At 42.7% G+C, this 24,571-nt stretch overlaps 1 protein-coding gene across 2 annotated transcripts in view; it reads right to left on the bottom strand.

The window, feature by feature from the left end:
* The window catches only part of Atp8b1 (ATPase phospholipid transporting 8B1), a 133,236-nt gene that overhangs the window by 29,772 nt on the left and 78,893 nt on the right, over nucleotides 1-24,571 (bottom strand). For both annotated transcript variants that reach the window (XM_034518588.2, XM_076912556.1), the window contains 12 exons: nucleotides 22,995-23,108; nucleotides 21,385-21,483; nucleotides 21,208-21,269; nucleotides 17,242-17,314; nucleotides 16,995-17,065; nucleotides 15,635-15,717; nucleotides 15,363-15,521; nucleotides 14,864-14,952; nucleotides 11,053-11,243; nucleotides 7,317-7,525; nucleotides 4,915-4,958; nucleotides 3,743-3,899 (listed from right to left, as the gene is read on the bottom strand). In XM_034518588.2, coding sequence (XP_034374479.1) covers nucleotides 3,743-3,899; nucleotides 4,915-4,958; nucleotides 7,317-7,525; nucleotides 11,053-11,243; nucleotides 14,864-14,952; nucleotides 15,363-15,521; nucleotides 15,635-15,717; nucleotides 16,995-17,065; nucleotides 17,242-17,314; nucleotides 21,208-21,269; nucleotides 21,385-21,483; nucleotides 22,995-23,108 — 1,351 coding nt within the window. The remainder of the gene's footprint in view (nucleotides 1-3,742; nucleotides 3,900-4,914; nucleotides 4,959-7,316; nucleotides 7,526-11,052; nucleotides 11,244-14,863; nucleotides 14,953-15,362; nucleotides 15,522-15,634; nucleotides 15,718-16,994; nucleotides 17,066-17,241; nucleotides 17,315-21,207; nucleotides 21,270-21,384; nucleotides 21,484-22,994; nucleotides 23,109-24,571) is intronic.

Raw genomic sequence — 24,571 nt, 5'->3', positions numbered from 1 at the left:
ACACACACACCACAATTGCCACCTCGAATTTCTCACCCCGTTTTCTAGCTGCTTCTGACTGATATCAGTACTACAGTCCACAGTCGCCAGCCTCAGAAACGCCTTCCACCCTTCCACCACTTCTAAGTCTTTACAGGATGCCTCCTACATTCATGATTTTCTCATTGTTTTGTCAGCATCTCATCCCAGTCTAACCCCTCCTCCACCAATACTGACACCAGAGTTTCCATAAGATCACATCTGAGGTTGCTAAAGTTCCCTATGGAAACTCCATGAGCACTGATTAAATAGCATAAGGTAGGACAGGCTCCATGACCTTTTAGACTTAGCCTTCATGCAGACTCTGTGGGAACAGAGACTCCATGGCTTCAAGGCCATGGAGTCACACCAGTGATGCCCACTCACTGTCTTCCAGTCATTCATCAAGCATTAACCTAGGTGTTAGTTTGAAGGAACATTTTATTTTATTATTTATTTCATTTTAATTTTTTAAAAGATTTATTTATTTATTTTATGTATGCCAGTACACTGTTGCTGTCTTCAGACACACCAGAAGAGGGCATCAGATCCCAGATGGATTCAGATGGATCAGATTCAGATGGTTGTGAGCCACCATGTAGTTGCTGGGAATTGAACTCAGGACCTCTGGAAGAGCAAGCAGTCAATGGTCTTAACCGCTGAGCCATCTCTCCATCCTGAAAGGGGCATTTTAGATTTAATAGTAGACTCTGATCAATAATCAAGAAGAGATTATTTCTAGGGATGTGTGTAGCTCAAAGGTGTTGTCTGGCCTGTGCTAGGCTTGGCCCTTCACCTTGAGGAGAAAGAAGGAAACCAAACAAATAATCACGCCCCCCCCCCCAAACCAAACACAGAATAACTAGGTGTTTTTCAGCTCAATAGGTGAACCCTTAGAAAGGACATGCTTAGGTGTGGGGAGAGAGAAGTGGAGCCTGGAGTTTTATTGAAGGAGGGCTTCCCAACCTGGTTTAAAACTGAACCAATTCACAACGACTGAGAGGAACAAGCAAGCCTAGCTGGAAGCGCCCAGAGAAATGGGGATCTCAGAACTACAAAGAACTGAATTCTGGGCCCAGTCACATGAGCTTTGCAGAAGGCAGCCATGAGAACATCCCCCCTGTCTCCCAAAAGAACATGGCTCTCCCCAAGGAGATGACACCGAGATGCTAAGCCGGGTCATGTGACATGAAATGTCTGAGCTAAAGAACTATGAGATAAGAAACAGATGTTTCAAGCGGCCAAGCTATAGCAATTGATTACAGGGAAACAGGAAACTCATGGATGTATAACTATACAGAATGTCTGCTGAGGAAGACGAACGTTCGGGGCCACGCATATGAAAACGCTCCTTCCTCTTCATACAATAATAATTTTAAAAGATCAATCTCCATTATCCTGTGGTTCTAGGAATCAAACCCAAGACCTCAGACATGTCAAGCCAGTACTCAACTCTCTCTCTCTCTCTCTCTCTCTCTCTCTCACACACACACACACACACACACACACACACACACACACACGGTTATCTTCCTACCCTCCATTATCCTCATAAGAAGAGACACACAAGAAGGTGGCCAAAGAGACAGTGAAGAACTATACTGAACTGACCCCTGCAGGATGTCCTTGGGAAGCCCCGAGTGCTCTCTACATCTGAGTCTGTTTTACACAGAATTGCACGGTCCCTGAGATGCCTCTGAAAGAACTCTCCATGGTCTCTTGAGGATCAAAACCCAGTTTCCTCTCTAATACTCCACTCTACACCTCAAAATATGATTTGTTCTGGTTCTCAGTGACTTCTCATCACCTGCTGGGCAAAGATCCCTTGGTATACACAGCCTGCACCTCAGATTGTGCTTAAAGGAACCTTGAATGCCCATCCTCTTACAGCACTGTTGAGAAAAATGGTGGCCAGATGGGGACTAAACCAGGACTGGCACACAGCCCAAGGCTCTGTCTTTCAGTGAGGAAAAGAAAACAGACTCTACAGTTAACATACATTTGTCTAAGGGTGCAGTTAACCCCCAAATTATCACCCCACATTCGAAGAAGAATTCTACGGATGAATCAAGACCTCAGAGAACAAGAGTGCTTAAAGATCCTACTTTACTTTTGTTATAAAAGTCAGATTTGCTTGGCTAGCCACACTCTGACGTCTCCCTTTGGCAGTATTTTTCTCTTCTGTTATTCCCCACTCAGCCACAAACAGCACCTCCCCCACACCTCCCGTTGGAACGGAACTGTGCCTTTTTGCTTAACAAAACTACTTGTTCATCCTTGGGGAGTGGATTTCTTTGAAACTTGCTGAGGTATCGTTTTTTTGTTTGTTTGTTTGTTTGTTTGTTTGTTTGTTTTTTTCACATATGCCTTCTCAGGAGTGTTTCATATCACCACATATGAAACATCAATGCTGGGGCTCCATTGGAGGCTCGTAGAGAGTAAAGTAAAGAGAGAATGGAATGGAACTGGAAAGTGAAGGGTAGGCAGACTGGGGCCACACCAACAGCATCCCCTTCACTCTTCCCACAATGCATTTGTCTATCTAGGGACTTAGAGAGTTTATGTCCATGTGTGATGAAATAACTAGTTCTCATTGACTCTGGACAGATTTCCTCAGACAAAGCTGGCACAAACTGCATTTAAGAATTCTGCAGCCGGGCGGTGGTGGTGCATGCCTTTAATCCCAGCACTTGGGAGGCAGAGGCAGGTGGATTTCTGAGTTCGAGGCCAGCCTGTTCTACGGAGTGAGTTCCAGGACAGCCAGGAGTTCCAGGCCAGCCTGGTCTACAGAGTGAGTCCAGGACATCCAGGGCTACACAGAGAAACCCTGTCTTGAAAAAAACAAAAATAAAACAAAACAAAAAAATAATTCTGCAAAAGAACCTAAATTCTTTGCTGTTCACTGATAAATTCTCTTTAATTTTGTTCCATCAAATGGGAAAGTCACCTGAAAGAGGTCCAGGCTTCATTTAGGTAATCTAATTCAAGTTACAAAAATTTCAATCTAAAGAACAAATGTGAAAGAAATATGTAGAAAACAATGCTTAAGTTTAAAGTTCACTCATGAGATAGATAAGACCTGATGACACATTCCCAAGGAACATTTGTACACGGTACAAAAAAAATTAGGCTATCTTATTCAATAGCAAACCATTTAAAAAGTTTATTGTTAATTAGTAGTAGTATATTATTATGTGTGCACACATGTTCATGTATGTTGTGGATGGCCACAGCACACCTATGAGGTCACATAGATGTCAGAGAACAAGTTGAGAGAGACAGTTCTCTCCTACTTTGTGGATCCTGGAGATCAAACCCGGGTTGTCAGGCAGCGGGCACCTTTACCTGCCAAGCCATCTCACCAGGCTACCAACCATATCTTTTAACAGAATTTTGTTTACACAGTGATAACACATTCAGAGCTATCATTAAATCAGTCATCAATTTTAAGAAGTAAGGAGTTTTTCTGGAGCTTCAAGAAGCATTTGGCTAGTACACAAACATCTTTGAAGCCCAGTCTCACCCCAAAATGAAATGAAATGAAATAATGAAAAGAATCAGTAATTGGCTGTTTCATGGTTTGTTACTCCATACATACCTAATGTCAGGACTGACAGTTGGCCATTGCTCGAGTGTTTGTGACAGATGTGGCATTTGTTACACTTAAGATATATAAGATGAGTCACCTGCCAACTCCCAGACTGGCCTTCGGAGAAACACTCACCATCAATTCTGTCCACCATGACCGTATGGCAAATCGAAAGCAAAAAGAAGAACTGTCGGATTTCTGGCTCTTTCCCTGACTGGATTTGCTCAATAAGGTAATGGTCGTAAAATGCAAGCTTTCCGTCAGCAAATGTATTCCAGCTGAAATCCACTAGCTGAAAGAAACGGAGAAGGAAATTAATGAAAGATCTATGTATCAGGGCCAGCAAGATGGCTCATGGGGCAAAAGCACTTGCTGCCAAGACTGACAGCTGGAGTTCGATACTGATTCCTGGGATCCACATAGAAGGAGAGCATCAACTTCTACAAGTGGCTCTCTAACTCCCACACATGCATTGTGGCAGCACACACATGCACATGCATATACATACAAATACATGTTTAAAAAAATCTCTATCGATAATCGATATTCCCTTTTCTTTGTGGCCAAGTTTTTTTAATTATGTCAGAAATCACCTTGGGATTTTTAGCACATTCTTTTTTTTATTTATATTTTCTGAGCTTGACCGTTTTGACTACATGTTTGTGTGTGGACCATGTGTGTGTCTGATGCCCGTAGAGGCCAGAGGTGGGTGAGAGGGTGTCTGATCTGTTAGAGTTACCCATGGTTGTGAGATGCTATGTGGGCGCTGGAACTGAATCCAGCTTCTCTACAAGAGCAGCGATTCTTTTTACCTGCTCAACCATCTCTGTTGGCCCAAGTTTTAGGAAGCTTTTGCTTAAAACAAAAGGTACAGAAGTGAGCTGATTTGGGTCTCCCTCATGGGTACACTGGCATCTCAACCACTGGTGCCTGTGAATGTGACCTTATTTGATCTGCAAATTAATCAAGTTAAGATGGGGTCACGAGAATCAGGGTGGAAGGGCAGATGTCCATATAAAAGGCAAATACGGACATAGCCAAACACATGAGGAGAAAGAACCCACTTGACAACAGGAGCAGGGACGGTAGCCTGGTGCCTACAAGCCAGGATCATTGGGAGTTGCCAGAGGCTAGGGAGAATCCATGAAGGAGCCTCATCTAAAATTTTTGGAGAGCTCAACATCTGGATTCCAGTCTCTAGAACTGTGAGAAGATTCTGCTACTCTATGCCCCAGTCTGAGGCAGTTCATTCCAGTAACCTGAGGAAAGAAACACAATCAAGCAGTTGCTCTACCAGGACTCCTCACCTCTATTTTGCTGTGGCTGTGTTGAGAAGCATCTCGATGGTCTCCTAAGAAACAAACAGGACAAAACAGGTTGAGTCTGTGTGTGTAGAGCCTTCCACCTGGATTTGCAAACACAGTCACAGTATCTGATGCTACCCTTGGTTTTGGATGGTTCTGGGGTAAATAATCATATTTTATGAGTTGGAAAGATGAAAAAATAGAAGAATATTAGACCTAGGCATTGAAGGCTCATTCCTATTAGCCAAGCACTTGGTAGACTGAAATAGAATCACTGTGAATCAACGCTAGTCTGGGTCTGGGGTGAAATCCTGTCTCAAAAACTAACTAAATACATAAATAATTCTAAAAATGAGGAACATGGTGGAAATCATTATGTGACCTGCAAAGACTAAAGTATTTACTATCTGGCTCTTCATAGAGAAAGGTGGCCAAATACTGACCAGAGTTTTCAAATACAAGTACTTGTCCCACTAGACTCCTCTGGGACCAGAATGGAGTCCTTTGATATGCTTTATTCTGCCATCACCATGGTGACAAATTCCTCAACCCCATAGTGTCCCACCTTCCTTGGTGATGGGAAAACTCATATGTACTATACATTCTTTCTAAAAGGGAAAATACATGTGTATTTCTTGAAAAAAAGTCAAAACACTAAAAATCTGTATTTTAAGACAACATTAACGTTAATACTGTTCATGTGTGTGAAGAATGCTTCAGAACACAGGATGGAAATAAACTATAAACTACCGTAACCATTTTCTACTGTACAGCTTGGTTATACTCAGTGTGGTCACCTTGTGCAACTATCACCACAAGACTGTTTTTAATCTTGGTGACTGAACTCTAACATTATACACTAACTTCCCATTGCCCTACCAAAACCTTGGCAACCAGTACTCATCTTTGTCCCCGTGGCTTTTATTATTCTAAATGAAATGGCACAGCACTTACTTTTATGCGTGCGGATCGGTTAACACAATGCCCCGAGGGCTCACTTATATTGTAGCGTACCTTGTTCATTTCTTCACTCACTGATAGACACTTGGGTTGTTTCTACCCTTTGCCAAGTGTGAACAATGCTGCTATGAATATGGGTAAACATGTATCTCCTTGTGTAGGCATAATGTCATTGTGCACTGTGTAAAGATTATCCTTGTATTATTCAAATGCTGATGTCTCCGCTCCCACATCTGGTTGCAAGCAGACAGGGCATTGTCATGCTTGTTCTAAGAATCTCTGGGTCTCAATGTCATGTGTAAACATTGATTCCATTTATTCTCTGATTTGTCAATAAAAGCTGACCAGCCAATGACTAAACAGGGGAGAGAATAGGACTGGACTTCCTATCCCAGCCAGGAGAGAGGAAGAGAGGATTTGGCCATGACCAAAGGGTCCAAGAGACACCATAAGAACATACCTGGGGTAGAGACGGCCAAACCAATACTAAAATGCAACTTTGTTGGGGATTTTGGCTGGGAGGTAGCCAGGTTAGCTCAGAGAAATAGAATAGATTAGTAACTGTTCAGCTTCTGTGCTGTAAAGCTTATTAAATAAATCTTATAGTCTCTGTCTCATTTATTTGGGAGCTAGCCAGGCTAGAGAAAAAAAACCATTACTTTAAAGATTTCACTAATAGTTGGTGCTCAAAGTGGGGCTCGAATCCATGACCCTCTACCAACTGATCTAGTCAGGCTACAATAAAAAACAATCACTAATGGGTCTGGAGAGGTGACTCAGTGGTTGGGAGCACTGACTACTCTTCCAGAGGTCCTGAGTTCAATTCCCAGCAACCACATGGTGGCTCACAACCATCTGTAAAGGGATCTGATGCCCTCTTCCGGTGTGTCTGAAGACAGTTGCAGTCTACTTTAAAAAAATTTTTTTTTTTAAATTAAAAAAAAAATTGCACTAACATCCTTGGGTCCTTGTTTTCAAATCTTTTGGACACAAATTATTCCTAGATACAGAATTGCTAGACCATGCAGCAATTCAATTTTTAATTATTTTGAGGGGTATTTATTTCTAATTATTGATCTCTCTCTCCCTCCTCCCCCGTGTGTGTGTGTGTGTGTGTGTGTGTGTGTGTGTGTGTGTGTATGTATCTGTCTGTCTGTCTGTCTGTCTGTCTGTCCCCAACAGTGCCCATGTTTCTTTGGCAGTTGGACTCCATACAGGGAGAGCACCAACAACCATGGGAAGGTAGGCTCTGCTCCAGACAGCACCCAGGGAACACTGCTTCTACCCCTATACTACAGCCAACCGTTCCTGTTATTTCAGACCCCAAACATAACTGAGCCCAGTAACTCTCTGGAGTTACTCTGCAGAAAGACAATAAGCCAAGCTTCCAGTGCACATATGAACATGACGTGCTCTGGCTCGCCTGCCTCACAGTCGTTACTCACCATAGATGTTCCCGTTAATGCAGCACTTTTTGAAGGTCATGATATTTTGTGTGAGTGTCCCTGTCTTGTCAGAGAAGATGTAATGAATCTGCCCTAGCTGCTCATTCAGTGTGGTGGTCCTCGCCTTGGCAGGAGTGTCCTTCTCAGCGTAGTACATCTGCAGGTCCCAGTTGATGAAATGACTCTGTCCCAGACGGATCACTTCCACACTAGGGCAGAAGAAGGCTTCAATAGTGAGGAGAGAGGGGACAGGGCAGGGAATGGATTCTGCTCTCCCTGTGCACATGGGAATGAATTGCTTATCTACTGCCTTGGATTGAAATTTAGTGTCCACTCCTGTGGTGGTCAATTGTTCTTTTAAATAATTCTCTCTCTCTCTCTCTCTCTCTCTCTCTCTCTCTCTCTCTCTCTCTCTCTCTCTGTGTGTGTGTGTGTGTGTGTGTGTGTGTGTGTGTGTCTTTGCTTGGGTATGTGCATGGGAGAGCAGGTGCTCTGGAGGACAAAGATGTTGTATCTTCCAGGAGCTGAGTTACAGGAGACTGTGAGTCACCCAACTTGAGTGCTGGGAATCACACTCAAGTGTCTTTGCAGGAGCATACATGCTCTTAACTGCTAGGCCATCCCTCCAGCCCTGACAGTAATTCATGATCATTCACTTGACAGGATCTTTCAATTCCCTAGGAGACACACCCCTTGTTGTGGCCATGAGAATGTTTCTAAGAGAAGTTTTCCTGAGGTAGAAAGGCCCCATATGGTGGCCTGGGGTCCCCAGACTGAACCCAAAGGAGAAAGTGAACTGGGTTTCAGTATCCATCTGTTTCCTGACTAGAAAGAATGTGACCAGCTGCCTCATACTCTCACCCCTATGCTTTCTCCAACATTATAGACTGCACCCTCAAATCATGAACCCAAATAAGTCCTTCTTCAAGCTTCCCTTAACAGATATACTGTTATGCCAATGGGGAAAGTGGCTAATATTACCTTCCCCCAGCCCATAGAGTAAAACCTCATCATCACTACGACAGTACTGAGAGGTGGGGCTTTTCTGTGATGGGTAGGTCTGAAGGACAAAGAGCTTACACATGACATTACTGCCTGCATTACAGAAGCCGGAGAAGCTCGTTTGCTTCTTTTGCCAGGAGATAACGCAAGAAGACCTCATCTGTGATGCATATGTGGCTTCTCGCCACTTACCAAGAATGCCAGCCTTGATCACTGACTCTCCAGCCTCCTGAACTATGAACAGTAAAGGCTGTGCTGTTTTGAAGTCACCCAGCTTAGAAGCCACACAGGGATCCCCTGACCAAAAGCATATCACACCTCAGGCTCAGTGACACTAAGACAGAGCCACAAGGACAATCTCCTCCCTCCTTCTTTCATTGCCCCTCATAGCTAGGGACAAATGGGATGGCCAAGTTCACCTGTGCAAAGTGAGCTACGGTCCCCCAGGTGATACACCATTATGTGTCAATTGAGTCTTTTAACAACTAGCACCTTAGTAGCCTACCACATTGTGGAAAAAAGTATATTCGCGTCCTTAATTCTCAGAAGTCATAGAATGTCCAAAAGCAGGTATCATAAGAGGATCATGATGGTTTTAAACTTAGCTATAGGAAGACTGTTTATACACTTAGCAACTGCTAAGTGGGTGATGGATAGCTGCACAACAAGTTCTATGGATGGAAATAGTCTCTCCCTTTTAAAGGGCAGTCCTACTTGGTGCCTGAACACTCAATGCAAACAAAGCGGATGAAATCCCTGACTTAAGCATCAACAAACCCAACAAAAACAACCCAGCAAATATAAACTCGCAGAGGCTGCACATTCTCTGCAGAAAGTGAAAGCAGGCAGGAAGATAGAGACCAATAGGAAGGGGAAGTGACCGTTTAGGTCAGGGGAAACAGAGGCCATGGGGATAAGTTAACACCCAAGCCAAGGGCTGAAGAAAATGAAAGAGTACTTGAAGTCAGACGTAGTAGCATGTGCCTGTAGTCCCCACACTGGGGTGGCAGAGGCAGAAGGGATGCTATAAGCTCAAAGCCATCCTGTTTTGGACAAAGAGTTCCAGGCAGAAGTATAAAGAAAGGCTCTATTACAACAAACAAACAAACAAACAAAGCCGAGAAAATCACTCAGTTGGTAAAGTGAGATTGAGCACCCATACAGTGAACGATGTAAGCCTGTAATCCGGGACTGGGAGGTAGGCTCAGGATGCTCACCAGTCTTTACCCACCAGTCAGTCTGGCCAGGCTGGTGAGAGCTGCAGGCCAGTGAGAGATCTGGTCTCAAAGAGGACCGTAAAGAGCAATGCCTGGTATGCTGCCGTGCCTGCTCGTGCATCTGCATCAGAAGGCCAGGGGTCAACACCGGGAGTCTTCCTCTGTTACTCGCCATCTTGTATTTTGAGATTGTGTCCCTGGCTGAACCTGAATGCTTACCATTTTGGAAAGCCTTGCTGGCTGGTGAGCCCCAAGGATCTGCCTGCCTCTGTGTATCCTACCTCCGTTCCTCTCCCTGAAGCACTGGGGTTACAGATGCACACCAGCATATCCAGCTTTCACATGGGTGCTGGGGATCCAAACTCATCTTCTTACTTGTGCAATAAGAGCTTTGCCTACTGAGCCTTCTCCTTAGCACCGCCATGTCATCTTGGTTTCTTTGAAAGTGGCTACTGGACGGATGGCAGGTCTAGGGATTTACTTCCCACTCAGAGACTATCAATAATGACATACATGTTAAAAATCAAATAAAATCAAAATAAAAACAAATGCACATGTAATGAAGTTTAAATTAAGTAAAGGCGCCTCTTTAAAAAGATTTATTTATTTATTTATTTATTTATTTATTTATTTATTATATATGAGTACGTTGTCACTCTCTTTAGACACACCAGAAGAGGGCATGAGATTCCATTAAGGAACCGGAATTGAACTCAAGACCTCTGAAGAGTAGTCAGTGCTCTTAACCACTGAGCCATCTCTCCAGCTGCAAGCAGAAGCTTCTAATGACACAAGAGTGGTGAGATCCCAGGGGCCTCTGGGCTGTCGTCCATTGGGGTGATGACTGACTGGCTACTCTATGCCTACGATGCAGTCTCTTCATTAAAAGCCCCAAATCCAACTGGTCAATAATTGTGAACTTTGATATGAGAGGAAGAAGGAGAAGAAAGAAGAGGATTATAAGACAGAAAGCTGTGACTTTGACCTTTTATTGAGACTAGGGTTGGCACTGCACAGAGAAACAGTGTTTAGAGAGGCTGAAGGAATGCAGGGGACACCTTTCCTACCAGGAGGTAGTGACAGGAAACAGGGGCCTGGCAGGCCAGCAAAGCCCAAGCAACAGCAATAAAGACGGTTCTATTAAGAGCACAGAGGGGCTCTGGAAGAGGAAGAATTTTTCCATGGCATTCTGAATCTCTACCTTCTTTCAGACTCCTTTTGAACCCCATGCCTTGGAATCCACTGAGAAGGACTCACCAAGCAAATGACTGTCACCTTTGACCATGGGACGTCACTGGCCTTATCTACCCAGAGGACAGGATAGAAGGTGCCTGGCACAGGGTAGATACTCAAAGTTCATGCCCTTCCCCTATTTCACCCTCAATTCCAAAATGAAGTTTATTTTCTTCTTCCTTTTTACCTTTGAAATGATCATTGCTGAACACGAAGGTGCCCCACTGGGAAAAGACATGGCATTTTTGCCTGAAAGCAAGAGGCCGAGAAGAAGCCAGACTTACCTGACATAGAGAGAGATAGGAACCATGGTGTTTAATACAATGATGTAGCCCCAGAAATTCAGGAAACCCCGGTAGGATGGTGTGGCATTTTCTCCATCATAGAGGTACCAGGAATAATTGCCAACTTGTGCTTCCCAATATGCATGACCAATGGCAAGGCCGGCAGAAACCAGGATGAGAACAATAAAGATCTAGAAGACATGTATTGTACAGCAGGATTTCCAACACCATACAGCTCACAGATTCTAATAACATTGTTTAGCACTTTATTACATATAGCCTTTTTAAAAAGCATTATGTATTTATTTTATGTATATGAGTACACTGTAGCTGTCTCCAGACACACCAGAAATGGGCTTCGGATCCCATTACAGATGGTTGTGAGCCACCATGTGGTTGCTGGGAATTGAACTCAGGACCTCTGGAAGAGCAGCCAGGTGCTCCTAACCGATGAGCCATCTCTCTAGCCCTACATATGACCTTTTAATGGTTTGTAAAAACACTAGATTTAAAAGGAAACAGGGCTGTAGAGATGCTTTGAAAGTCCACGAGGCTTTGATGGATTGCTTTACATTTATAAGGCAAGGTTTTCTTCCCAAAATAATATTTTAAAGGAAGAGCTTATGTCTTATATTCAATCCTTAAAGTCTTTTATATGACAGGGCAGCCCCTCAGCTATTATGACTTTGGACAATAACATATTGTTTGTGAGGATACTTCACTTTAGCATAAAGCAGCTTCAAAGAATACTAAATGAGAGTTTTATAAAAAGTACTAGATGAAAGTTGTTTTGTTTCTTCTATTTTTTCCTTTCTTTTTCCTTTTCCCTCTCTTTTCTTCCTTCTTTTCTTTCTTTCTTTCTTTTTTGAAAAAGGTTCTCATGTAGCCCATGTGCCCTTGAACCTCCTATATACTAGAGGATGACTGACTGTAGACTTTCCTCCACCTTCTGGGTGTTAGGAATAAAGGCATGAGACACTACATTCTGTTTATGAGGCAGAAGGTGTTCATTCATGATAGACAGATTCTTTACTGATTGGGCTAGATTGCTAGTCCTGTTCTGTTTGCTGAGACAGACTTTACTGGGTAACGCAGGCAGGCTCTGAACTTTCAATCCTGTCTTAGTTGCCAAATGCTGTGAATATCAGGATGGGTCCCATATCCCCCTTCCCACCTTGAAAGGCAGGGGGAAAATTACCCATATTTGGGTAATTATTTATAGAGGTTCAATGTTATAAGACATGTGTGTGATCATAAACGCATTGGTGTGAATGACAAAATATCCTCTATAGGCTCATGTATTTGAACATGTGGTCCCTGGTTGGTGGTGCTGTTTGAGAAGGCAGTGGCCAGGCAGTGGTGGTGCACGCCTTTAATCCCAGCACTTGGCAGGCAGAGGCAGGCGGATTTCTGAGTTTGAGGCCAGCCTGGTCTACAGAGTAAGTTCCAGGACAGCCAGAGCTATACAGAGAAACCCTGTCTTGAGAGAGAGAGAGAGAGAGAGAGAGAGAGAGAGAGAGAGAGAGAGAGCAGTGAAATTTTTAAGAGGTGGAGCCTTGCTGAAGGAAGAACTTAGTTATGAGTGGGTCTTGAGGTTTTATAGCTTGCTCCCACTTCCCGTTCCGTTGCTAGTTCTTGGTGCCAGGTCCATCTTAAGCTTCTTTGGCTAAGTGACAGATTCTATTCACTGGGAGCCATGAGCCCAAAACCCCCACCCTCTTCCCTTCTACGTTGCTCTTGGTCATGGTATTTTATCATAGCATCAGAAAGATAACTAAACTAATCACTAGATCAGATTATCTAAGGTACAATAGATATCAAGTTATGGAGTTACGAATATGTTTATGGGACAAAAAAATTCAAGCCAGCCTGGGCTGCTAGATAGCAAGACTCTGTCTCAATTTCCCCCTACCCCCAATTTTCCTAGAAATATTTATATATTCACAGTAGTAATTTCCAGTGAAATATAAAGTTCTAAACACAGACTCTTCAAGTACCTTCTTGAAATGAAAGGGAGCAGAGGAGAGGCGGTGATCTGAGTGCTTGCATCGTGATAGTTACAATGGCTCTAGAGATAAATATTCCAAGTCTAAGAACTGTTTTCATAAAATTGGGGGGAGGGTGTTATTCAGATTACTTTATTACTTTTATGTGGCTCTAAGTATGCACACACTTGAACAGGTTGTAACTATGCACTCGGAAGAGTTTATGCATTCAGGTTGAAGTGAATATTTGAAAAGCAATTCTCATTTAGGAAGTGGGACTGCTTAGACTCAGATCCCAGAGCAAGCAGAATAGAATTAATACCATGGCCCAAGTCTACTCTCTGTGGAAAGGCCCTTGGATTCCCTTGGTTGGCCTATGGAAACTTAGGTTTAGGGAGAGTTTCCCGGCTTCTTATTTCTCATTCTCTTGTAACAGTTCTCAACCTTCTAAATGCTGTGACCCTTTAATACAGCTCTTCATGTTATGGTGACCCCTAACAATAAAGTTATTTTCAATGCTATATTATAACTGTGATTTTCCTACTGTTTTACATTATGAGTCATAATGTAAATATTTCATAGACAACCCCTGTGAAAGGGATAGTTTGACCCCCTTACAGGGATCTCCACCCACTGGTTGAGAACTACTGTCCTAGAAGAAAACTTCATTGTGCCTGTTTGGGCAAAAAACACCTTTTATGCGTTTCTACAGTAAATCTAGAATTTGGAGCATGGCAGGCAAGTGAAGCCTATCCATCTGGCTCCCAACTAAGAGTCTCTAAGGAGCTCTGCTGTAGACAACAGGGAATGGACAGGGTCACAGATTGCTGCTGTTGCTGAAACTGAGTGCCTATTTAGTGTGACTCCAAACGAAACCATCTTCCTCTAGACGTGCCTCGTGAGCCTTCTGCTTATTTTGTAATCTTCTGCTGCAGCAAGACATGGGTGTGAACACCAAACCCAGTGAGTCTTCCTAAGCTTGAGCCTATGGATGGCTTCGAAAACTCGCCAGAAACCTTATTGCTAACCTTAAAATATATACATACACTTGCGTTCATGATAACGACCCCCAAGGGAAGCTAAGAGCAATAAAGCCCACTCTATAGTTCCTAGACTTTTAACAACCCTGGCAAGAGGGGAAGTATTTTAAAGAGAACTATTTGCACCCCCTCCCTTTGGCTATCAGTCTATTGAAACAATGGTCCCCAAAGAGTTGAAAATCTCCCAGGACACTAATGCTGGCTGATGGGAAAGGCTGAAACCTGGTGCCAGTCAGAAGATTGGAACTGGAGCTCAGAAAATGATGAACCAGTGATGGGTGGGACCCCAACCCAATCAGGACTTCTTCTGTTCATACACTTCTTTCCTTCTAGTTGAGAGTAAATCTCATGCCAGGACCCTGATGAAGCTGCTTTTCTTCCCAGTGTGGCCACACTGAAGAAATCTCCTTTCTCTATCTTTAACCAGTACTTGCCTATTTCATTGACCTAATGAGCTTGGGTAGCCAAGCCCAGCTTATTGGGAATGCCAGGGCCCAGGCTCTGACCCTAACAACTCTGGTAAGGGCTGCAGTGTCATATTCCTGGTTTTTAAATAGTCAATGGTCAATCATGAAAATACTCAGGAACAGCCTCTGAACTTTCTCTTCCCAAAGTGGGAAATTTCTCAGAAAAGGCTTGGGAGCCCCTTTACATCTATCTCGTCAGACTTGGGGTATCCAGGCCTCTTTGCACTCCATACAAAGATGTAAGATCTCCTGGCATTAGAAAAACACACATCAAAATTAGAGTAGAAGTCTCCCATCTAACAGAATGAAAAATAAATACCGTGTACACCATGTAGTTCATCAAGTAATCAATTTTAGTTCTCTTAAATCTGGTTTTTCCACTATTCTTCATTATCTTTGTGTCAGCACCTAAAAACAGAAAATTCAGTGTGATTAGTAGTTGAAAAATTTAATTAGTAAGCGTGTCAATAAAATTACTCTTTCTGTGAATTTGATGGGAAAAGAATAGTAAAGCTTTTCCCACCACTAATTCATGACAAGCACTTCTGGTCTGGCTATCTGGTCCCAGCTGTCTCTGGCATATTAGTCCTCCTGCCTCAGTCTCCTGAGTGAGGGGATACATTCTTTAAATTGTAAGAACTCACTGGGCTGTGGTGTGGTGGTGCACATCTTTAATCCCAGCACTTGGGAGGCAGGGACAGGCAGATTTCTGAGTTCGAGGCCAGCCTAGTGAGTTAAAGGACAGCCAGGGCTGTACAGAGAAACCCTGTCTCAAAAAACCAAAACAAGTAAGAACTTGAAGCACATTTAGGAAGTACCTGCAAAAATGACCAAGCCATGGCAGACATCGGTGTTCCTAATCACACAGCCCCGTAACAGGATTTTATCGGCATCCAAAGGAAAACTTTGGTTCCTCCAAAACAGCGTTCCCGTGAACTTGTCTAACCGATTATTTGGTTCTTCACATTCGATGAAACCTTTTTCAAAAGGTATAATTCACATCATCAGTCAAAAGGGCCCCTGGCTTAATCCATGGAGACCGAGTCAAACAACTAGAATTTAAAACAAAGCAAGGTAGTTCTGTACAAACCATCAAATGTAGCCAAGTTATCTTCTATTTGGAGATATTGGTCTGTGATTTCCAGGGCCATTTTGAACTTCAAATTGGTTTCTCTACAGAGAAGGGGAGGAAGATAAAATTAAAGGATCACATTTTGGAGCTCAAAAGACCAAAAAGAAAATCCCACAGAGTAACCTTCTGCCTATCTGGGAGTGAGCAAAGCATAATCATTAGCTTGTTCTATTTTCAAGCTAATTTTGAGTTTAGATGGACCAATCTGATGCTCGAGCAAGATTATAAATCTAAGATGTGCCACGCCCTTTGGCCCCATGCCACTGTACCAGTTAAGACAAAATACAGCCTTATTCTCAAGTGCACTTCTTGACCTGGTCTACAGCATGCTGTCATACTACAACAGTATACAAAACAGACCCAGTGCAGACAACCTGCTTAGCACCTTCTGTCAATATGCTTTCTAGAGCAGACAATCGGATGTCTTTTGACAAAGGCAACTCTAGCCAGGAAAGGAAGTGGTAAGTACATTTAGGCTGCACCGACCACAGCCCAAAGGAAAGCAAGTGGGAGTGCTTCATGGGAGTGCTCCATCATGGCAGGTGAGTACCTCGCTCTTGAGGGCTAGGCTGCCTTTTTAGAAGTAGTCACTAACAAGGGAGTCTTCACTCCTTAGGAAGCTAACTGGTGATCCCAGCTCCACCATTCAGTTCTGACAAGGCATGATGGGACTTCCTGTCTCTTGAAAGTTTCAGAATTTCTCAGCACTGGGAATTAAGGGTTGTGCCACCTCTAAGACTGGACAATCAACTAGCTGATCTACAGGGCAAGAGAAGGCCAGCTTTCCACTCCTGTGATTCTAGCTCTCCATAAAGCCTTGGGTCCGTAGTTGGGGTATGAGAAACAGAGGCCACAGGGAGCAGAGCTGTGACTGTCCTTTCTTCTGTGACCTTCGCCATGCTATTCGACCTCCCTGGGCCTCATCTTCCTCGTGTGATAATAATTACGTAGTTATTAAAATGTCCTCACGTGGTTAAGTACTCAATAAATCTACTGAAACTTGCTCAAAAATCAGCATTTTATTCTAAAACTGATGAGAGGATTCAAATTTTTCTATTAGCAAAGAACCTAGTCTCATTTCTGAAGCTACAATAGCATCCATGGTCACTGAGCAGCAGTTTGCAAGGAACTCGGGTATGTGGTCTTAATGGAAGGCGGGGAACAGGCTCCATTTTACAGAAAAAGGAGTCAGTCCACTGTGGACATGTCAGACTGCAGCCCAGGCAGATGGCAACTCCCAGGGCTTCCTACCCAGAACAGGCAATGAATATTCCCTTCCAGGCCACCTTTGGAATGGGTCCACCTGAGACACACTCACCCGTCGAGCTCAGCTGTTTCTACATAGCAGAGGCTGTTAGGCTCTGAGCTGGACAACAGCAGGATGTCAGCCTGTCAAAAACAAAAGACATCTGCTTCACAGAGTTCGCAGGGTAGAAGGAACATGGTGTGGGGAATGGGGAGGCCTGGTGGGAGCAGGGGGCTGGGTGAAGGTAGGGACAGGGTGGGGGTTAAGTTGGGGTAGGTATGCATGAGGAGAAGGACAGGGACAGAAGCTGTTTCCTTACTGGAATAAAGTCATTCTTTTTCAGACGGATGACATCTCCAACCTGGATATCTTTCCACTTGATGCTTTTGAACCTAAGAATCAAAAAATAAGGACAATTTAGGTTTTTAAGTTTTAGGCCAAGAAAATTCTCATTTTTCTTGGGTGCCAAAGATTCCTTAAAAAATGTACAAATCACAGGAGAGTGTTTGCTATAAGTTCTCCCTCTCACTGATGCCACAAGAGTTGCTTTAAGCTATTAAGAGGGAGGCATTGTAGCACCATGCTGTGTTCTTTTTACCCTGCTTCGTGTAAGGAAGAACCCACATCAACATGCAGGGAGAACAGTGGCCACCTTCTCTCTGTGCTCATGGCTTGCTATCCCTCCTTGTTTTCTATTTGTTTATTTGTTTGTTTCTCTGCTTGGTGCTGGTACCAGACAGGAAAGCATGATTCCCCACAGGCCACCAAGAATCCTCACAGGCTTTTACTCTCACAGGGTTTCGCTCCTTCTTTAAATTCCACAGGATATCTCCCTTCTAATGCATCAATGTTTGATAAGCTTCAAACTATAGTCCTTCGCCCCAAAGGCTTCCTTCACACCCACCAAAGGTGTGCTAGCTCTCTGCTTTCTAAACCTGGGTTTGCTTCTTCCATATGAAGTCATGTAACTGAATGTGGGGGTTTCACAACTTTTGGCAACAGATTTATGAATATATAAAAACTCAAAATGCAAAAGCAAATGCTTAAGGAGCCTGAGGTGTTTCTGGGAGTGTTCATTCATGTTGTGGCATGAAAGTTCACTGAGGTTATGGTTCTGCCAATGAGCCCTGGCCGGAATACGTCAGTCCAGGTTCAAGACAGTGACTGCTTGCTATTGACTGTGATGCAGTCATTGTTCACACAAGTGCTTTCTGCTCTTATAGAGACATAACCATTTAATTGCAGAAAACAAGGACTTTAATATTTTCCGTCATATTCCTCAGAAATACAGTACATCTTTGTACTATATTGTGTTAGAATGCTTGATTTTAAAAATCGCTGGAAGGGAATTATTGAAAATCAAACATGACACATAAGATGTCCTAATGAAGCTCATTACTTCCTATGATAACCCAAAAGATAATTTTAAAATTTGCTGGTTTTGAGTTGCTTGAGTTTTGTAAACAAACAAACAAACAAACAAGCAATAAACAAGAGCAAAACCAAAACAAAACATTATATAAATTCTGGCTTGGGATGAGGACAGAATCTCCAACAATTTCTGCAGTGGCTTTAAACTTACTTCTGCCATTTGCACTGTGGATTTATGGGACAGAGTTGCCAGCAACAAAGATTCAAAAATAACAAAATACTGGCCAGATGAAGAGTGTTGAAGCTATTCTAAGTCCTGCAGTGTCAAATGTTCATCCAAGACTTAATTCTTCACGCAAATAAACAGGCACAATCATTAGGATGAAAATGTACTTTCATCCTTAATAAATGGTCAAGTTATATTGATATCAAAGGTTTACTCTAAAATAAAATTGTAATGATTTATTATCAATGATTGATTTGTATGCATATTGGATACACCGGAGCTTTTATAAAAATTTCTCGGGCAAAAAACGGAGGCCTGGGTGGTGAAAGTTTCAGATTCCCAGTGGTAATAGCCGTGGTGACCCTACATTAACCAGTAAGCTGTTTTCTGAACACAGACATTAACTGCTATGTTGTCTGCCCATGTGTTCACAAACAACAGAAAACAGACAATTCTACGATACATTTTAAGTACTGGATAGTGTCAAGTTTCTCCAATTTGTAAGAATTTAAATTCCTAGTGTTAGAACTTCAAAAAAAAAAAAAAAAAAAAAAAAAAAAAATTGACTTCTCACTCAATAAATGGTATTCTAAGGGCTGGAGACGTAGCATGGCCACAGAGTGCAGGTTTGGGGTGTGTAAGGTCCCAAGTTCAAGCTCCAGCACAAAAACAAAAATACAAGTAACAAACAAACAAATGAACAACAACAACGAAGACAGAAAGGAGAGAGACATTTATACTTGATTTTATATTATAATATTGCTTAAATTATGATTTAGAAATGTTACATGTTAATCCCAAATTACAAAGGGATACCTTAGTATCTCTTCTGTCCCAACCCTGGGGACATCAGAGGTCATTCATTCTGTTGGGCTGAGTGATGTGACAGTTTTCTTGGAGGAGGCTTCTGGGCCTACCTCACTGACTCCCATGTTCATGAAGGCTTCTGGGCCTACCTCACTGACACCCGTGTTCATGCAGGCTTCTGGGCCTACCTCACTGACCCCCGTGCTCATGCAGGCTTCTGGGCCTACCTCACTGACCCCCGTGCTCGTGCAGGCTTCTGGGCCTACCTCACTGATACCCGTGTTCATGCAGGCTTGATTTGCTGTTAAGAGCTGCCCGATCCAAGGCTCTGCTGGAGATGCTCCTTAGCTTTAAGCTCAGTGGAGTTGAGAGCTTGTGCGTGTGTGCGTGTGCATATGTATGTGTATGTATGTGTGCATGTGGGGGTGTATCTGTGTGTGCCTGCACACATGTGTGTGTGTGTGCGCGCGTGTGTGTGTACGTGTGTGTATGTGTGTGTGGTGTGTGTGCATGTGTGTGTGCGCGCACACGCATGTGTTTGTATATGTGTGTGTGTGTGTGTGTGTGTGTGTGTGTGTGCATGCATGGTAAGCAAGTGCTCTACTCTGAGCTTTCCCCGTAGCTTCAGAGCTGCCCATTACCAGGGATGGCAAAGAGTCTCACCTCCATTCACAGTATTGACTCTAAGCTATTCCAGAGGTAACTTCTAGCCCTGAATCCATTCATTTACTTACAAGGATAGAACAAAAAAAGCCTTTGTCAACATTTACAACTTGGCAGCATCTATTTTGAACTAAATGCAGTGGATGTGTGGCTTTGGCTGTAAAGTTTCCTAATTGTGGACACACTAAACAGTCTTTGAGTTGGGCTTTCATTCCTTTTTTAGCACTTGACTTTGGAGTCTTTTCTTGAGGATCTTTCTCATAAAACAACTCATTAATGACCCTTCAGTTGGTTGGCTTGGCTAGCGTTGACTATACCCTGTGTTCCTTGAACAAGAGTCTATTGAATTCTTCCTGCATGTTAGATGTACCCTACACAGTGAGGTGGGATGGGCCAGGAGGTGAGACACCTACACAAATAATTCTAATGCCATTCATGTCATAGAAAGATGAGTAACTAATGTTCTTCTGAAAGTGGAGGGGAGGAAGAAATCACTTTAGGTGGCAAATTAGGAAAGGTATGGGGGGCATCCTGTATAAGCAAATCCATGAAGGGGACACATCTGGGAGAGGCAATGCACCGGAGAAAGCAGGCTATGTAAGAGCTACATATTCTGGTATCCAAAGCCCAATTAGTAACTACATATACTCCAATTTGGGTACAGTCCACAGCCCTGAAGGAGATGTAAATCTCTCTTTAACAGAGATGACTCTTTTAAAATTCAAATGTAATTGGGCTCAGTTAGTAAAGTACTTACAATGCAATCTTGAGGACTTGAGTTCGATCCCCAGAACCCATGTGAAAAGCCAGGAATGCCAGGAAGTACATGCTTGCAATCCCATGCTAGGGAGGTGGAGCTAGCCAGACCCCTGGGTTTGCTTCCCAGCTAGTCTAACTGAATCGGTGAGCCCCAGAACCTTGAGAGACATGGTTTCCAAAAAAAGGTAAATAGCATCTGTGAAAAGATGCCCAACACTGACTTCTGGCACCATGTGTACACACACTCATCCCCACATGTACCTTCAGTAGTGCACAGACTCACAGGAACACACACACACACATACACACACACACACACACACACACACACGTACACGTACACGCACACACAAACTTAATGTGCCATAGACTTCTAGGTGCTAATAATTAGTTATTCTTAAATATGTATCTAGACACATTTATACATGGAATCTTTATAGCTAAATGAAAAATGGGTACCTGCCATCCTTAATGACTTCACACGTCCTATTGTTGATTTCCTTGTCCATTTTATGGCGAGCCTTTGGAAGGAAGACGAGGAAGTATTATTTGGATCATCTCGATATTTAAAAACTTTAAAGACACACGTCAGTAAGGTCAGAAGGATAAGAAGAAAGTGACTTGAGAAACCCTTACCACATCATCTACCAGGTCTTTGATTGCTGTGATGCCCAGCACCAGAAGCAGAGGTACAAGTGTGGTGTACCATGCCAGGGTGGAGATTTGAGGAATTGCCTGAAAGAAACCGAAAAGCTTGCATATACACACGTTCCCACGGAAGCATATCTAACTTACAGGCAGTGGATAACAACAGGCAGTTGATTTTAACTTTGTTTATCCTAATGTCTATCATTGAACAAGTCTATATACTGTAGTGCATGGAGGAAAGGACCTTTAAGAGCCATCCTGCTGTCTCTAATCAGACATCAAAGGGGGTTTGCATCATAACTACTCTAAATTGTTTTGTACAACTTCAAAGTGGGTGGGGTTGGGAGGAAGCAGCCCTTGACTCTAAGCAAGATGTTTTCAGCCAGCGGTTTCTGTGGTCCTACAATTAGACAAAAGATGTTAATATGGCCAGCTGCCTCTGAAGGGAACTGATGAGGTAAAACTCCCATTGTGGTCTTTGCTATTGGCCCAGGGAACAAAGGAAGTTCCATCTCATCAAGACAGTGTCTCAGGTGAAATGGATACATCTTTTTTTTTAATTGAATATTTTATTTATTTATATTTCAAATGTTATTCCCTTTCCCAGTTTCCCTCTGGAAACCCCAGTAGAGATCTCTCAGATTCATTTGCCGATCACTGGGCCATAGCTGGTTCTTTGAAGTTAAGTTCCCAGGTTCAGCATGGTTCAGCTCTACACATTCAGGGTTTCAGAGTTTGGGCAAGTTGCTTCACCACATTCCGCCTCAGCTCTACTCTGCAAGATGAAGTTGGTGCTGGTGTTTACCTCATAGTCAGCAAATAAGCAGGCAACTAGCCTATTACTGCCACTCTAATGGGGACTGCTGGACCTTAAGAGAAAGTAAATGGGCTAGCTGCAGCTGTATCATGAACATATGAATCTGTCTTTTTTTTCTTCTTGAAGTAAGTAAAGGGAAAGGAGCCTGCTGGCCACAGAACAAAACTAGTAAGACTTGAAGTGTACACCTCTATACTTGTCCAGTGACATACCTTTTCTGATCAAGTTATTGGGTCTTCTCCCCACATCTGTTGAATATCCACTTCTTGGTGTCTTTTCTATACTCTCTGCCCCACAAGCCCTACACCCCTCTCAGACACATATGCTACTATATTTTAAGGCTTTATTAGTAAATCCCAGTGGATTGGATGTTTTCCAGTCCAACCCTTGTGATAAAGAATTTGATAAAGCCAGCCGACTATGTTATCTTTATAACCCACATATCATCAGGTACTAAAGGTTGATTGTGAACACTAACCCAAATGTGTAGAGCCCCTTGATTATAGTAACCGTTTCTACACAGATAAAGTCTAACGCTCCAGATAAGGACTCCTTGGCTTAAAAAAAAAAAAAAAAAGTGTTTTGTTTCTAATATAAAACCAACTCACAAAAAGGACCAAGAAGCTTTATGAAAAAAAGTGTCCTTATGAAAAAACAGGTGACTTTGTTTTTTAATAAAGGACAAACACAAACAACAACAACAAACCCTGAGACTATCTACTTGCTGCATGCCTTTAGCGTCCATCACTGACAAAGGAGTCAAGGCCTCAAAGAGCATTACCTGCAAGATCAGGAGGATCAGGAAGTAGAAGTTGGCTGCTCTCTTAAACTGCTCAAACAGATTCATGGGCAGAAAGGTAAATCCATTGTACTTGTATGTTTTAATTGCATTACTCTGTTGGAAAGCCAAACCAAACCAAAACAATGAGTTATTGTAAATGATGCCATATATACCTGCACAAATCACTGTTTCCCATAGCTTGTCAAAACCCAGGGCCACAATTCAAGTTGCTAAGTTTTTAATTCTAGACATGTTTGGAATGATTTTACAGTCTAAATCACAAGATACAGACACCAGGCTGTGACCTTATGGATCCTGCTGTCACATTTTCTTTTTCTTTTCTTTTTTTTTTGATCCATTGTACCTCTTAGAACTTGGGGCAAAGATGGATGCCAACATGAACAGAGCAGGTAAGTGCCTTTTTATTAAGGGAAGATAAAGGCCACTGCAAAAGATGTTTCTTGCAAGTAGATAGTGTCCTCCAAAAGGAAGCCTAACTCTACTAGCCATTAACAAGATCTTGTCTTTAAGAATGACTTCACAGTGGATCAGGGTGAGTTCTAAGCTAATGACTGATCTCCTTATAGCCATGGTTCTCAACATGTGGGTCTCAACCCCTTTGGGAGAGGTGTCAACTGACCCTTTCACAGGTGTTACAACCCTTTCTGATGGGTTGCTTAAAACCATCAGAAAACACAGGTATTCACATTACTATTGCAGGATATCTGATGACACTGTGAACCCCAAGATTGTGTTATTTGTTGAAAAAACTGGTTTTAGTTAAGCTGTGACTCTGCCTTAGAACATACCTTTAATCCCTCTGACTGGAATACAGACACATCCTTAGTTTACACCTTTAATCCCAAATGATGAAGGTAAAGTTAGTTTGTAGAAGGCAGCACCAAGGTTTGAAAGTGATGTCTAATTAAGTGGAAGACAAAGTGATGAACCAGAGAAAGATTTGACAGAATAGGATATGCCCAACTCTCGTAAGAAGAGAGAGGAAAGGAAGCTACTTAAGGTAGTACAGAAATAGAAGAAGAAAAAAAGAGAGAGGAAGCAGTTTTGCCAGGAGATTTTTACAGAGACAGGTTGAAGAGAAAACAAGCTAGACACAGGGGAAGACAGAACAAGCTAGCGAATGAGAAAGGAGGCAGAAAATTAGAACAGATTGCCAAGCAGAACAAAAAGTCAGAGGCTGAGAGAGAAGCCAGATTGAGTCAGTCAGCTTGGAGAAGAGTTTGAGCCAGAACAATTGGGTTGATCAGCCAGTCAGAGTTTAGAAAGAGCTAGAAAGGGTGAGCTTATTCAGCAGCAACCCTCAGAGGCTGAAAACATTCTTAGCCTAGATTAGACTATAAGGAGGTTAGAAGCTTCCAGAATAAGGCCCAGGTTAGCAGACTGGGGCAGAAACCCTTAGAGATGACAATGACTTCAAGAGAATAAAAGTTACTTTTGCACATTAGAATTTATAATACTAAAATAATTATAGTTATGAAGTAGCAATGAAAATAATTTTATGGTTGGAGGACACTATGACGTGGGGAACTGTATTAAAGAGTTGCAGCATTAGAAAG

This window comes from Arvicanthis niloticus, chromosome 14, assembly GCF_011762505.2.
Source record: "Arvicanthis niloticus isolate mArvNil1 chromosome 14, mArvNil1.pat.X, whole genome shotgun sequence".
Classification (NCBI taxonomy): Eukaryota; Metazoa; Chordata; class Mammalia; order Rodentia; family Muridae; genus Arvicanthis; species Arvicanthis niloticus.
The sequence above is the reverse complement of the archived record's forward strand: the minus strand, read 5'-3'. Positions and strand labels throughout refer to the sequence as shown.